Source organism: Oncorhynchus keta, chromosome 9 (genome assembly GCF_023373465.1).
Source record: "Oncorhynchus keta strain PuntledgeMale-10-30-2019 chromosome 9, Oket_V2, whole genome shotgun sequence".
Lineage (NCBI taxonomy): Eukaryota > Metazoa > Chordata > Actinopteri > Salmoniformes > Salmonidae > Oncorhynchus > Oncorhynchus keta.
The window spans coordinates 8956356-8970191 of record NC_068429.1 but is presented as its reverse complement, the minus strand read 5'-3'; the positions used below and the strand labels follow the sequence as shown (position 1 = coordinate 8970191).

The following is a 13836-nucleotide window of genomic DNA, read 5'->3' as shown; positions in this document are numbered from 1 at the left end:
TGGACTTCCTGCCAGGGCAAACCACCTCAGTGTTAACAGTATAACTCTGGTTCATAGGTATATGATTACTGTATACAATAGCTGTGGGATCAGCAGAGGCATTCAGACCGACAACCGCCGAAACATCCATAACGAATGAATATCACTCTGAACTATTCATTCTAACCACGACAGAGAGGACGGACAAACTCTCCAACAGAAACTAGCAACAGAAACCCCGACGACACACTGAGCGTAAATATACTGTATATATTAATAGCAATTGTTCCCGAATGAGTGAGCGTTCATGTGCAAAGGATTAGGATTTCAATGAATATAATTATCAACTGTGTGTTGTCTTATCTCAGGCGACCCCCACTTCCCTTTTGTCCACCAAGCCGCGATGCCGGTTTATCCCACTAGGGAAACTCCGTTATCATTTCCTTGTAACTATCTACTGTTTGTTTATGCATTTCTGTGAATTACTTAGTTAGTCAATAAATTATTTAAGACAATTGATGTATGGATGACTCATAGTGAAGACTGGGTTCGTGCAGATAACCAACAATTTACAACATTTGGAATGAGACTAACGTGAGGTAAAGAAGAATTCATTAATCAGAAGACTATATATTAGGAAAATTCTAACTTTGTAATCTGAATATTTTCCTTGGTGCCCCGACTTCCTAGTTAATTACAGTTACATGATTAATCAGTTTAATCACGTAATACCAATTACAGAGAATCTTTGATTAAAACTAAAAGTCTTCATTTAATGATAGTAAAGACACAACATGTGTCTCTTGAAGCAGATTGCGAGGCCAGAGCCACAGAACTCACCTGAGAAGAGAGCTGCTGAGACGCCGGTTGCGTGGAGCCCACGACAGCCAAAGCGGCTCTGATCCAGAGAGCACAGGCCCAGTGGAAGGGGGCTGCGGTTGTCCAGGCTGTACCCAGGCAGTTGATTGACTAGGACAGTTAGGTGGAAGGGCATCCACAGCCATGGAGCTGTGGATGTTACAGGGGCTCAAAGGGATTTTGCGCCGATAATGATTATTCTTCTTCTTTCTGGTTCCGACACTCATCCATTCACGCTCACCTGGAGTCCAACAATGAGCAGCCATTTATACTCACCTGGAGTCCAACAATGAGCAGCCATTTATACTCACCTGGAGTCCAACAATGAGCAGCCATTTATACTCACCTGGAGTCAAACAATGAGCAGCCATTTATACTCACCTGGAGTCCAACAAGGAGCAGCCATTTATACTCACCTGGAGTCCAACAATGAGCAGCCATTTATACTCACCTGGAGTCCAACAATGAGCAGCCATTTATACTCACCTGGAGTCCAACAATGAGCAGCCATTTATACTCACCTGGAGTCCAACAATGAGCAGCCATTTATACTCACCTGGAGTCCAACAATGAGCAGCCATTTATACTCACCTGGAGTCCAACAATGAGCTGCCATTTATACTCACCTGGAGTCCAACAATGAGCAGCCATTTATACTCACCTGGAGTCCAACAATGAGCAGCCATTTATACTCACCTGGAGTCCAACAATGAGCAGCCATTTATACTCACCTGGAGTCCAAAATGAGCAGCCATTTATACTCACCTGGAGTCCAACAATGAGCAGCCATTTATACTCACCTGGAGTCCAACAATGAGCAGCCATTTATACTCACCTGGAGTCCAACAATGAGCAGTCATTTATACTCACCTGGAGTCCAACAATGAGCAGCCATTTATACTCACCTGGAGTCCAACAATGAGCAGCCATTTTCTGGTTCACCTGAGGCCAACAAGGAGCAGCCATTTACCACCTGGAGTCCAACAAGGAGCAGACATTTCATCCCCTGGAGTCCAACATAGGAAGCCATTTAAAGATGCCTGAGTCCAACAAGGAAGCCATTTATATATTCTGTTCAATACATTTTTCACAAATGAAGCAGCCATGAACTTTCCCCGTGAAAACTACGAACATGTTGTTACCTGAAGTAAAACATGAGCTTTTATAAGTCAAACATGTTGTTAACAATGAAAGCCATTTATTACCTGAAGTCCAACAATGAGCAGCCATTTATTATGAAGTCCAACATGAGTTGTCAGCCATGAGCAGCCATTATACTCACCTGAAGTCCAACAATTGCAGCCATTTATACTCATTGCCTGGTTGTCCTGGTTGAAGACAGTTCAGTGAATGGGTACCTGTAACTCCAACAAGTCAGCAGCCATTTATACTGGCTAGTTAGTCCAAAGAATGAGCTGCCATTTAGAATGTACATCTATCTTTGCATAACAATGAGGTCATTTTTCCTGTTTAACTAGCTGCCATTTATATTACCTGAGTCCAACAATGAGCTGCCATTTATTACCTGGAGTCCAAAATGAGCAGCCATTGTGTATATCTTGTTCCAACAATGAGCAGCCATTTATACTGGCTGGAAGAAAGTTCAGTAAATGGGGGCGCCATTTATAAGGGACCTGAGTGCCAAATGAGCTGTTTATACTTCTCCTGAGAACAATGAGCAGCCATTTATACCACCTGGAGTCCAACAATGAGCAGCCATTTATACTCATCCTGCTTCCTGTTTACTCAGTATGGAATTAAAAACCTTTTTTTTTTTAATTTGAGCTTTATTTATACTAGGCTGGAGTCCAACAAGAACAAATTTATTTTCACCTGACAGTCCAAACAGTGAGCAGCCATTTATACTACCTGTTCAGGGGCAGAATGAGCAGATTTGTACCTTGTCAGCTCTGGATTTGAACTTGAACCTTTTACTTGTCCTGGAGTCCAACAACTGAGCAGCCATTTAATCACCTGAAACACAACAAAAATACTAGCCATTTATACTCACCTGGAGTCCAACAAAAATAAATAAAAAAGTGAGCATTTGGATACAGTGGTCAGTCCAAACAAAACAGAGCTGCCATTTATACCTGGTCCAACAATGAGCTAGCCATTTATACCACCTGGAAACATATGTAGATGGTAAAAGTCCAACAATGAGCTGCACAGTTAAACTCATTTGCATCATCAAGGCATGTTTACAAAGTCACCTGGGGGTGGGGGCCCAGAACTGTGGACAGAACTGTGGATTTATAATATATATACTCTATCATTTATCAATTTGAAAGGAATAGGGCAGTCCCATTCCTTTCAGTAGGACAGTAGAGGGAATAGTAGGGGATTGAGTCAAGGGCAGGGACCATTATCAAACCAACTCTGGCATGTTTTGATAGGGCATTTAAAGACTGCCGACCTCACAGGAATCCTTATTCCGTAATGTTTTTTTTTTTTATAGAAAGGAAAGGTCCATATGTTAAGTTTCTCTGTCATCCCGTGTTGTTACTAAGTAAATGACATGTTGTTATGTAAAACATGTTCTTAGAAGTAAAACATGTTGTTATGAAGTAAAACATGTTGTTATGAAGTAAAACATGGGGTTATGAAGAAAACAGAGGGCTTTGTGTTTGCTTGTTTAGTCTCCAGCTCATTGTGGTCCAGGTGGAAGGGTGAGTGAATGGGTACACTGTAAATGTTAGACCTCAGTACACATGACAATACTGAACACCCACGCAGAATGTAATCTACTGAACAAAAATAACAGATCAAATGAACACAAACAGTTACTGAACATTTTAACTACTGTTTGTTACTTTACAATAATGTGCCAAATTCACATCATAAACATCATGATAAAATACATAACCAAATAGGTTTGCTTTTGTAACAACATGTTTCGGGTTTGTTGCCATTGTCATGGCTGGGAAAGTTCAACAACATGTAGGGTTCTTTCAACAAGGGGAGTGTGGGTGCTTTTCAAATGTATTGTTTAATGCATTCTCCAACAACGTGTAGGGATAATCCAACAACATGTAGGGTCTCTAACAACTGCTTCCTGTTTACTCAACATGTATGGAATTAAAAACATGTAGGGTTTTTCATTTTGTATTTGAACAACATGCAGGGTTCTTTTACTAGACAAGTCAGGGTTAAGAACAACATGCAGGGTTATTTTCACAGCCTAGAACATGTTGGGTTTCTCAACAACATGTTCAGGGTTCTTCAGAATGACAGATTTGTACCTTGTCAACAACATGTAGGGTTTGAACTTGACATGTAGGGTTCTTCGTCAACAACATGTAGGGTTCTTCTAACCACTGTAGGGTTCTTCTCAACCCCAGGAAGGGTTTTTAACACAACAAAAGTTCTAACATATTAGGTTCTTCTCAACAACAAAAATAAATAAAACATGTAGGGTTTTGGAGACAGTGGTCAGGTTTTAAACAAATGTAGGGTTCCAAAACATGTAGTGCTGTTTTACTCATTGACATGTAGACTGCTTCTAGGCATGTGGGTTCTTCCACTAAACATGGTAAAAAGTTCTTCTGCAACAAAAACATTTGCATCAACAAGGCAAGTTCTTCAAACATGCAGGGTTTTTCACTAGACATGTAGGGTTCTTCACTAGACATGTAGGGTTCTTCTCAACAACATGTAGGGTTCTTCTCAACAACATGTATTCTTCTCAACAACATGTAGGGTCCTTCCTTTAGACATGTATTTTTTCAACCACATGCAGGGTTCAGTAGAGGGGAATGTATGGTTTGAGTCAACAACATGCAGGGACCGGTTTCAACAACCAACTCTGGCAACATGCAGGGTCCTTCTCACTAACCACTGGGTCCTTCTCAACAACCGTGCAATGGTTCTTTTTTTATAGACATGTAGGTGTTTGTGACATGTTAGGGTTCTTGTCAACAACATGCATGGTTCTTCTAATAGACATGTAGGGTTCTTCTCAACATCATGTATGTTCTTCTCAACAACATGTAGGGTTCCGTCCCAACATCATGCAGGGTCTTGTCAAAACATGCAGGGTTCAGCTCAACAACATGCAGTGTGTTTGCTCAACAACATGCAGGGTTCTTCTCCATAGACATGCAGGGTTCTTCTCAACATCATGCAGGGTTCTTCTCAACAACATGCAGTGTACTTCTCATAGACATGCAGGGTTCTTCTCAAAAAATAGACATGCAGGGTTCAAATGAACAACATGCAGGGTACTCATTTTAACTACTGTTTGTTACTTTCCAATAATGACATGCCAGGGTTCATTATAAACATCATGACAAAATACTTCAACAACATGCAGGGTTTTTAACAACAACATGCAGGGTTCTTCTCAACAACATGTAGGGTTCTTCTCAACAGACATGCAGGGTTCTTCTCAACAACATGCAGGGTTCTTCTCAACTAGACATGTAGGGTTCTTCTCAACAACATGTAGGGTTCTTCTCAACAACATGCAGGGTTCTTCTCACTAGACATGTATGGTTCTTCTCAACAACATGCAGGGTTCTTCTCAACAACTTGCAGGGTTCTTCTCAACAACATGCAGGGTTCTTCTCAACAACATGTAGGGTTCTTCTCAACAACATGCAGGGTTCTTCTCAACAACTTGCAGGGTTCTTCTCAACAACATGTAGGGTTCTTCTCAACAACATGCAGGGTCCTTCTCACTAGACATGTAGGGTCCTTCTCAACAACATGCATGGTTCTTCTCATTAGACATGTAGGGTTCTTCTCAACATCATGCAGGGTTCTTCTCAACAACATGCAGGGTTCTTCTCAACAACATGCAGTGGTTCTTCTCCATAGACATGCAGGGTTCTTCTCAACAGACATGCAGGGTTCTTCTCAACAACATGCAGGGTTCTTCTCAACAACATGCAGTGTTCTTCTCAAGACATGCAGGGTTCTTCTCAACAACATGCAGGGTTCTTCTCCATAGACATGCAGGGTTCTTCTCAACAACATGCAGGGTTCTTCTCAACATCATGCAGGGTTCTTCTCCATAGACATGCAGGGTTCTTCTCAACAGACATGCAGGGTTCTTCTCCATAACATGCAGGGTTCTTCTCCATAGACATGCAGGGTTCTTCTCAACAACATGCAAGGTTCTTCTCAACAACATGCAGGGTTCTTCTCAACAACATGCAGTGTTCTTCTCCATAGACATGCAGGGTTCTTCTCCATAGACATGCAGGGTTCTTCTCAACAACATGCAGTGTTCTTCTCCATAGACATGCAGGGTTCTTCTCCATAGACATGCAGTGTTCTTCTCAACAGACATGCAGGGTTCTTCTCAACAACATGCAGGGTTCTTCTCAACAACATGCAGGGTTCTTCTCCATAGACATGCAGGGTTCTTCTCCATAGACATGCATGGTTCTTCTCATAGACATGCAGGGTTCTTCTCAATAGACATGCAGGGTTCTTCTCAACAACATGCAGGGTTCTTCTCAACAACATGCAGTGTTCTTCTCCATAGACATGCAGGGTTCTTCTCAACAACATGCAGGGTTCTTCTCCATAGACATGCAGGGTTCTTCTCCATAGACATGCAGGGTTCTTCTCCATTAGACATGCAGGGTTCTTCTCATTAGACATGCAGGGTTCTTCTCATTAGACATGCAGGGTTCTTCTCATTAGACATGTAGGGTTCTTCTCAACAACATGCAGGGTTCTTCTCCATAGACATGTAGGGTTATAATCAGTGGTTGGAACCAAAATTATTTTACAATCTTTTCGTTCTAAACAGATCCACAATTTTCTTTGTTCCATTACACTGTTACGACCAGCAAAATAAAGTTCAGAACCCCAAAAATATGACCAGCTCATTAAACTACTTCACCATTCAGTGCGGACAGAGCAGGCAAGCTATCAGAACAGGATAAGACCCAGGTGCAGACAGCTAGAGTCACAGATGTTTATTGACCCAACCACGGGGCAGGCAAAAGACAGGTTAAAGGCAGGCAGACGTCCGTAATCCAGGGCAGAGTCAGTAAGGTACAGAACGGCAGGCAGGCTTGGGGTCAGGGCAAACAGAATGGTAAGAACTGGCGAAACTAGGAAACAGAACTTGACAAAGCAGGGAGACTGAAAACAACCTGGAAAAGACCTGACAAGACGAACTGACAACAGACAAAGAACACAGGTATAAATACACTGGGGATAATGAGGAAGATGAGTGACACCTGGAGGGGGGTGGAGACAAGCACAAAGACAGGTGAAACAGATCAGGGTGTGACACAAGCTAGTTTTTTACGTGTGCGATGGACAGACAGGTGTAGCCTATGGCGCAAGATGCGACTGACATTTTTCTCTTGGGGAGAGAGCGAGAGAGGGTTGAGGAGGAGGCTTGAAGCGTTGGGTATCTTGTTATGACATGCATTATCTGAATTAGGCTCACAGAATTATATCTACAGAGGTACGGCTTCTATGGAGAAACTTTGAATGTCTTTGAACTTCAGAGTTGACTTAACGTTGGACCAGAGAAGCTAGTTAGTTAACAAAGCTTGTGTGTGCAGAGCGGCAACAGAATTAAAAACACATCTTAGTTTTTTGTAGTTAATAAATCCATCGTCAAATGTGATAATTTTACCTATAGTATCCTTAACTAGCATTGAAAAGTTAGTCTATTCTTCTCGAGCTAATTAAATAATGTCTCTTCCTATCTTCTCAATCAAGCTTGTACTGTCAGTACAGTAGCCTCTGCTTGGGAGGGGGAGGGGCAGGTCGCCTAGACACACACTGGCAAAGTGTAGGGTTCTCCTCAACAACATCTAGGGTTCTTTTCAATAACATATAGGGTTCTTCTCATTAGACATGTAGGGTTCTTCTCATTAGACATGTTGGGTTCTTGTTTTTGTCACATTTTTCAGAAGAAAATGTCATCTAGAAAAAGAAATTGACAAAATATCAACAATTTCCTATGTATAAGTGGAGAACACATCTGTGGTTAGCCACACACATTTAGGTAAAAACAGATGTTTCTGAAGCTGAGAAAAAATGTGTTGGCTATTGGGAAGATTCTGACTTTTGGAAAATGGCAGTCAAAGACCAAGACACAGAATTCAGACTATCAAACACCAAACACCAATTTAAATATAATCCTCATCTCTTCAAAGTAAGTTACTACATATAGTCCAGACTCCAGTTTGTAACATTATCTATAAAATGGGTTTTTAAATGATGTGTGATTCAATGTAGTGAGCTTTGAAATGATGGATATAAGTCCATTTAAAGGGGGTTATAATTCATGACATTTTGATGACGGTAGTCTGATAAACAAAGAAAAATATACATCGACATCAACTTTTTGATTCTTATTTTTATTTTTTGAAAATACTAATATAAATAAATGTCATTTTATCCTGTGGTGCCTGTGGTGCCTGTGGTGCCTGGGTGCCTGGCCTTAAATGATATATAGCCAGTGATTATTTAAGGATATAACTAATTAATGCCCAATGAGCTTAGTTCAACTGACGTACCCCATCAGAACCCAAAATATAAAATAGTTTTACTCCGTTGTTTGTAAACAATGTAATTGTCAACAAACACTGTATAGCTTCAACACATGGCTAAAGCTATACTTTTGATACAATGAATGGTCGGTCCTTGCCTCCATAGCTCCCACTATGAATTTATGACTGGTTACATTTCTTGAGCCCCATCCATCAGTTGTTTACCCCTCAAAAATGGTGGGGTGCCCACTTTTGTCATTGTTTGAATCACAGATTTCCCCTTTAAGGCCCCATCAAATGTTGTCATTCACCTCTAGTCCTTCTGAGTAGGTTATGTCCAGTGTTACTAGGTCATTGCATTGCTAGGTCATAAGGCTAATCACCTGATGTCTTGTTTTTCTTTTGTGACGTTTATATTAGCGGACATTTTTCCCACCACTCGCTCTCTCATCTTCTCAAATTGTCCTTTTCTTAACACAAATATTGATACAGTACAATGTAAACCCTTTCAATGAAGATTCTCCGTTGCGCATACTGTTTAACCCAGAATTAGGCTTAATCGGTGTGTGGGAAATCGACACTACAAAAATAAATGTCCTCTCACTGTCAACTGTGTTTATTTTCAGCAAACTGTTATGTTATTTTAATACATAATATTTGTATGAACATAACAAGATTCAACAATTGAGACATAAACTGAGCAAGTTCCACAGACATGTGACTAATAGAAATGGAATAATGTGTCCCTGAACAAAGTGGGGGTTCAAAATCAAAAGTGACAGTCAGTATCTGGTGTGGCCATCAGCTGCATTAAGTCCTGCAGTGCATCTCCTCCTCATGGACTGCACCAGATTTGCCAGTTCTTGCTGTGAGATGTTACCCCACTCTTCCACCAAGGCACCTGCAAGTTCCCAGACATTTCTGGGGGTAGTGGCTCTTGCTCTCACCCTTCGATCCAACAGGTCCCAAACGCGCTCAATGGGATTGAGATCCGGGCTCTTTGCTGGCCATGACAGAACACTGACATTCCTGTCTTGCAGTAAGTCATGCACAGAATGAGCAGTATGGCTGGTGGCATCGTCATGCTGGAGGGTCATATCAGGATGAGCCTGCGGGAAGGGTTCCACATGAGGGAGGAGGATGTCTTCCCTGTAATGCACAGCGTTGAGATTGCCTGCAATGACAAAAAGCTCAGTCCGATGATGCTGTGACACACCGCCCCAGACCATGACGGAACCTCCACCTCTAAATCGATCCCGCTCCAGAGTACAGGCCTCGGTGTAATGCTCATTACGTCATTGATAAACCCGAATCTGACCATCACCCCTGGTGAGACAAAACCCGTGACTCGTCAGAGAAGAGCACTTTTTGCCAGTCCTGTCTGGTCCAGCGACGGTGGGTTTGTGCCCATAGGCGACGTTGTTGCTGATGATGTCTGGTGAGGACCTGCCTTACAACAGGCCTACAAGTCCTCAGTCCAGCCTCTCTCAGCCTAATGAGGACAGTCTGAGCACTGATGGAGGGATTGTGCGTTCCTGGTGTAACTCGGGCAGATGTTGTTGCCATCCTATACCTATTCCGCAGGTGTGATGTTCGGATGTACCGATCCTGTGCAGGTGTTGTTACAGGTGCAGGTGCAGGTGTTGCTGCCACTGCGAGGACAATCAGCTGTCTGTCCTTTCGCCCTGTAACGCTGTCTTAGGCGTCTCACAGTACGGACATTGCAATTTATTGCCCTGGCCACATCTACAGTCCTCATGCCTCCTTGCAGCATGTCTAAGGCATGTTCACGCAGATGAGGAGGGACCCTGGGCATCTTTCTTTTGGTATATTTCAGAGTCAGTAGAAAGGCCTCTTTAGTGTCCTAAATGTTCATAACCACGACTTTAATTGCCTACCGTCTGTAAGCTGTTAGTGTCTTAATGACCGTTCCACAGGTGCATGTTCATTAATTGTTTATGGTTCATTGAACAAGCATGGAAAACAGTGTTTAAACCCTTTAAAATGAAGATCTGTGAAGTTATTTGGAATTTTACGAATTATCTTTGAAAGACAGGGTCCTGAAAAGGGACATTTCTTTTTTTGCTGAGTTTATTTGGATATATTTATTTACATTTTGAGTAATTTAGCATGTGTTCACGAATGTTATCTTACACAGATTACAACGAGTGCGAGCAGAGCGTCAGCTTGTGTCGGAACGGCCAGTGTGTGAATGTGGCCGGTACCTACCACTGCTCATGTGACTCTGGTTACCAAGCAACTCCTGACAGACAGAGCTGCATAGGTATGGTCATTAAACTCTACCTTACAACATAAAAGATGAGTCATATGTTAAATATCCATTCTGCCATTTAGGTTTACACAGTTCTGTTTTTCTTTTGTAGAGAAATCAATGGAGCTATTACATTCAATGACATGGTAGTGGGTTATTACATTCCCATGGACCACCCAACATGTAGAATGTATGCACACATGACTGTAAGTCATGCTTTTTATTACATTCATAAAAGCGCTGCTAAATGGCATAGCTTTTTTTTTTTTTTTATATGTTAAATATGATGTCATGCTACGTCATGCCATTTACTCAGGTTTACATGTTCTAAAGTTCTGTTTTTCTTTTATACTTCTTGAGAAATCAATCTTAGAGCTATTACATTCAATGACATGCTAGTTATTTATTACATTCAATAACATGCTAGCTATTTATTACATTCAATAACATGCTAGCTATTTATTACATTCAATGACATGCTAGCTAACATGTCATGCTAGATATGTATTACATTCAATAACATGCTAGGTAACATGTCATGCTAGCTATTTATTACATTCAATAACATGCTAGCTAACATGTCATGCTAGCTATTTATTACATTCAATAACATGCTAGCTATTTATTACATTCAATGACATGCTAGCTCACATGTCATGCTATATATGTATTACATTCAATAACATGCTAGGTAACATGTCATGCTAGCTATTTATTACATCCAATAACATGCTAGCTATTTATTACATTCAATAACATGCTAGCTATTTATTACATTCAATAACATGCTAGCTAACATGTCATGCTAGCTATTTATTACATTCAATAACATGCTAGCTATTTATTACATTCAATAACATGCTCGCTAACATGTCATGCTAGCTATTTATTACATTCAATAACATGCTAGTTAACATGTCATGCTAGCTATTTATTACATTCAATGACATGCTAGCTATTTATTACATTCAATAACATGCTAGCTATTTATTACATTCAATGACATGCTAGCTAACATGTCATGCTAGATATGTATTACATTCAATAACATGCTAGGTAACATGTCATGCTAGCTATTTATTACATTCAATAACATGCTAGCTAACATGTCATGCTAGCTATTTATTACATTCAATAACATGCTAGCTATTTATTACATTCAATGACATGCTAGCTCACATGTCATGCTATATATGTATTACATTCAATAACATGCTAGGTAACATGTCATGCTAGCTATTTATTACATCCAATAACATGCTAGCTATTTATTACATTCAATAACATGCTAGCTATTTATTACATTCAATAACATGCTAGCTAACATGTCATGCTAGCTATTTATTACATTCAATAACATGCTAGCTATTTATTACATTCAATAACATGCTAGCTAACATGTCATGCTAGCTATTTATTACATTCAATAACATGCTAGTTAACATGTCATGCTAGCTATTTATTACATTCAATAACATGCTAGCTATTTATTACATTCAATGACATGCTAGCTAACATGTCATGCTATATATGTATTACATTCAATAACATGCTAGGTAACATGTCATGCTAGCTATTTATTACATTCAATAACATGCTAGCTAACATGTCATGCTAGCTATTTATTACATTCAATAACATGCTAGCTATTTATTACATTCAATAACATGCTAGCTCACATGTCATGCTATATATTACATTCAATAACATGCTAGGTAACATGTCATGCTAGCTATTTATTACATCAATAACATGCTAGCTATTTATAACATGTCATGCTAGCTATTTATTACATTCAATAACATGCTAGCTAACATGTCATGCTAGCTATTTATTGCTATTTATTACATTCAGTAACATGCTAGCTAACATGTCATGCTAGCTATTTATTACATTCAATAACATGCTAGTTAACATGTCATGCTAGCTATTTATTACATTCAATAACATGCTAGCTATTTATTACATTCAATAACATGTTGTCATGCTAGCTATTTATTACATTCAATAACATGCTAGTTAACATGTCATGCTAGCTATTTATTACATTCAATAACATGCTAGCTAACATGTTATGCTAGCTATTTATTACATTCAGTAACATGTTCCTAACATGTCATGCTAAATATTTATTACATTCAATAACATGCTAGCTAACATGTCATGCTAGCTATTTATTACATTCAATAACATGCTAGCTAACATGTTATGCTAGCTATTTATTACATTACACCGTTGTTCCTAGCCTGTTTCCTTAGTTGTTCCTAACCTGTTTCCTTAGTTGTTCCTAACCTGTTTCCTTAGTTGTTCCTAACCTGTTTCCTTAGTTGTTCCTAGCCTGTTTCCTTAGTTGTTCCTAACCTGTTTCCTTAGTTGTTCCTAACCTGTTTCCTTAGTTGTTCCTCGCCTGTTTCCTTAGTTGTTCCTAACCTGTTTCCTTAGTTGTTCCTAACCTGTTTCCTTAGTTGTTCCTAACCTGTTTCCTTAGTTGTTCCTAACCTGTTTCCTTAGTTGTTCCTAACCTGTTTCCTTAGTTGTTCCTAACCTGTTTCCTTAGTTGTTCCTAACCTGTTTCCTTAGTTGTTCCTAACCTGTTTCCTTAGTTGTTCCTAACCTGTTTCCTTAGTTGTTCCTAGCCTGTTTCCTTAGTTGTTCCTAACCTGTTTCCTTAGTTGTTCCTAGCCTGTTTCCTTAGTTGTTCCTAACCTGTTTCCTTAGTTGTTCCTAGCCTGTTTCCTTAGTTGTTCCTAGCCTGTTTCCTTAGTTGTTCCTAACCTGTTTCCTTAGTTGTTCCTAGCCTGTTTCCTTAGTTGTTCCTAACCTGTTTCCTTAGTTGTTTTCCTAGCCCTGTTTCCTTAGTTGTTCCTAACCTGTTTCCTTAGTTGTTCCTAACCTGTTTCCTTAGTTGTTCCTAACCTGTTTCCTTAGTTGTTCCTAGCCTGTTTCCTTAGTTGTTCCTAACCTGTTTCCTTAGTTGTTCCTAACCTGTTTCCTTAGTTGTTCCTAGCCTGTTTCCTTAGTTGTTCCTAACCTGTTTCCTTAGTTGTTCCTAGCCTGTTTCCTTAGTTGTTCCTAACCTGTTTCCTTAGTTGTTCCTAGCCTGTTTCCTTAGTTGTTCCTAGCCTGTTTCCTTAGTTGTTCCTAGCCTGTTTCCTTAGTTGTTCCTAGCCTGTTTCCTTAGTTGTTCCTAACCTGTTTCCTTAGTTGTTCCTAGCCTGTTTCCTTAGTTGTTCCTAACCTGTTTCCTTAGTTGTTCCTAGC

At 40.0% G+C, this 13836-nt stretch overlaps 1 protein-coding gene across 1 annotated transcript in view; it reads left to right on the top strand.

The window, feature by feature from the left end:
* LOC118373458 (fibrillin-2) overlaps nucleotides 1-13836 on the top strand; it is a 299186-nt gene that overhangs the window by 154663 nt on the left and 130687 nt on the right. Inside the window, exon 28 of the mRNA XM_052526019.1 lies at nucleotides 10462-10587. Coding sequence (XP_052381979.1) covers nucleotides 10462-10587 — 126 coding nt within the window. The remainder of the gene's footprint in view (nucleotides 1-10461; nucleotides 10588-13836) is intronic.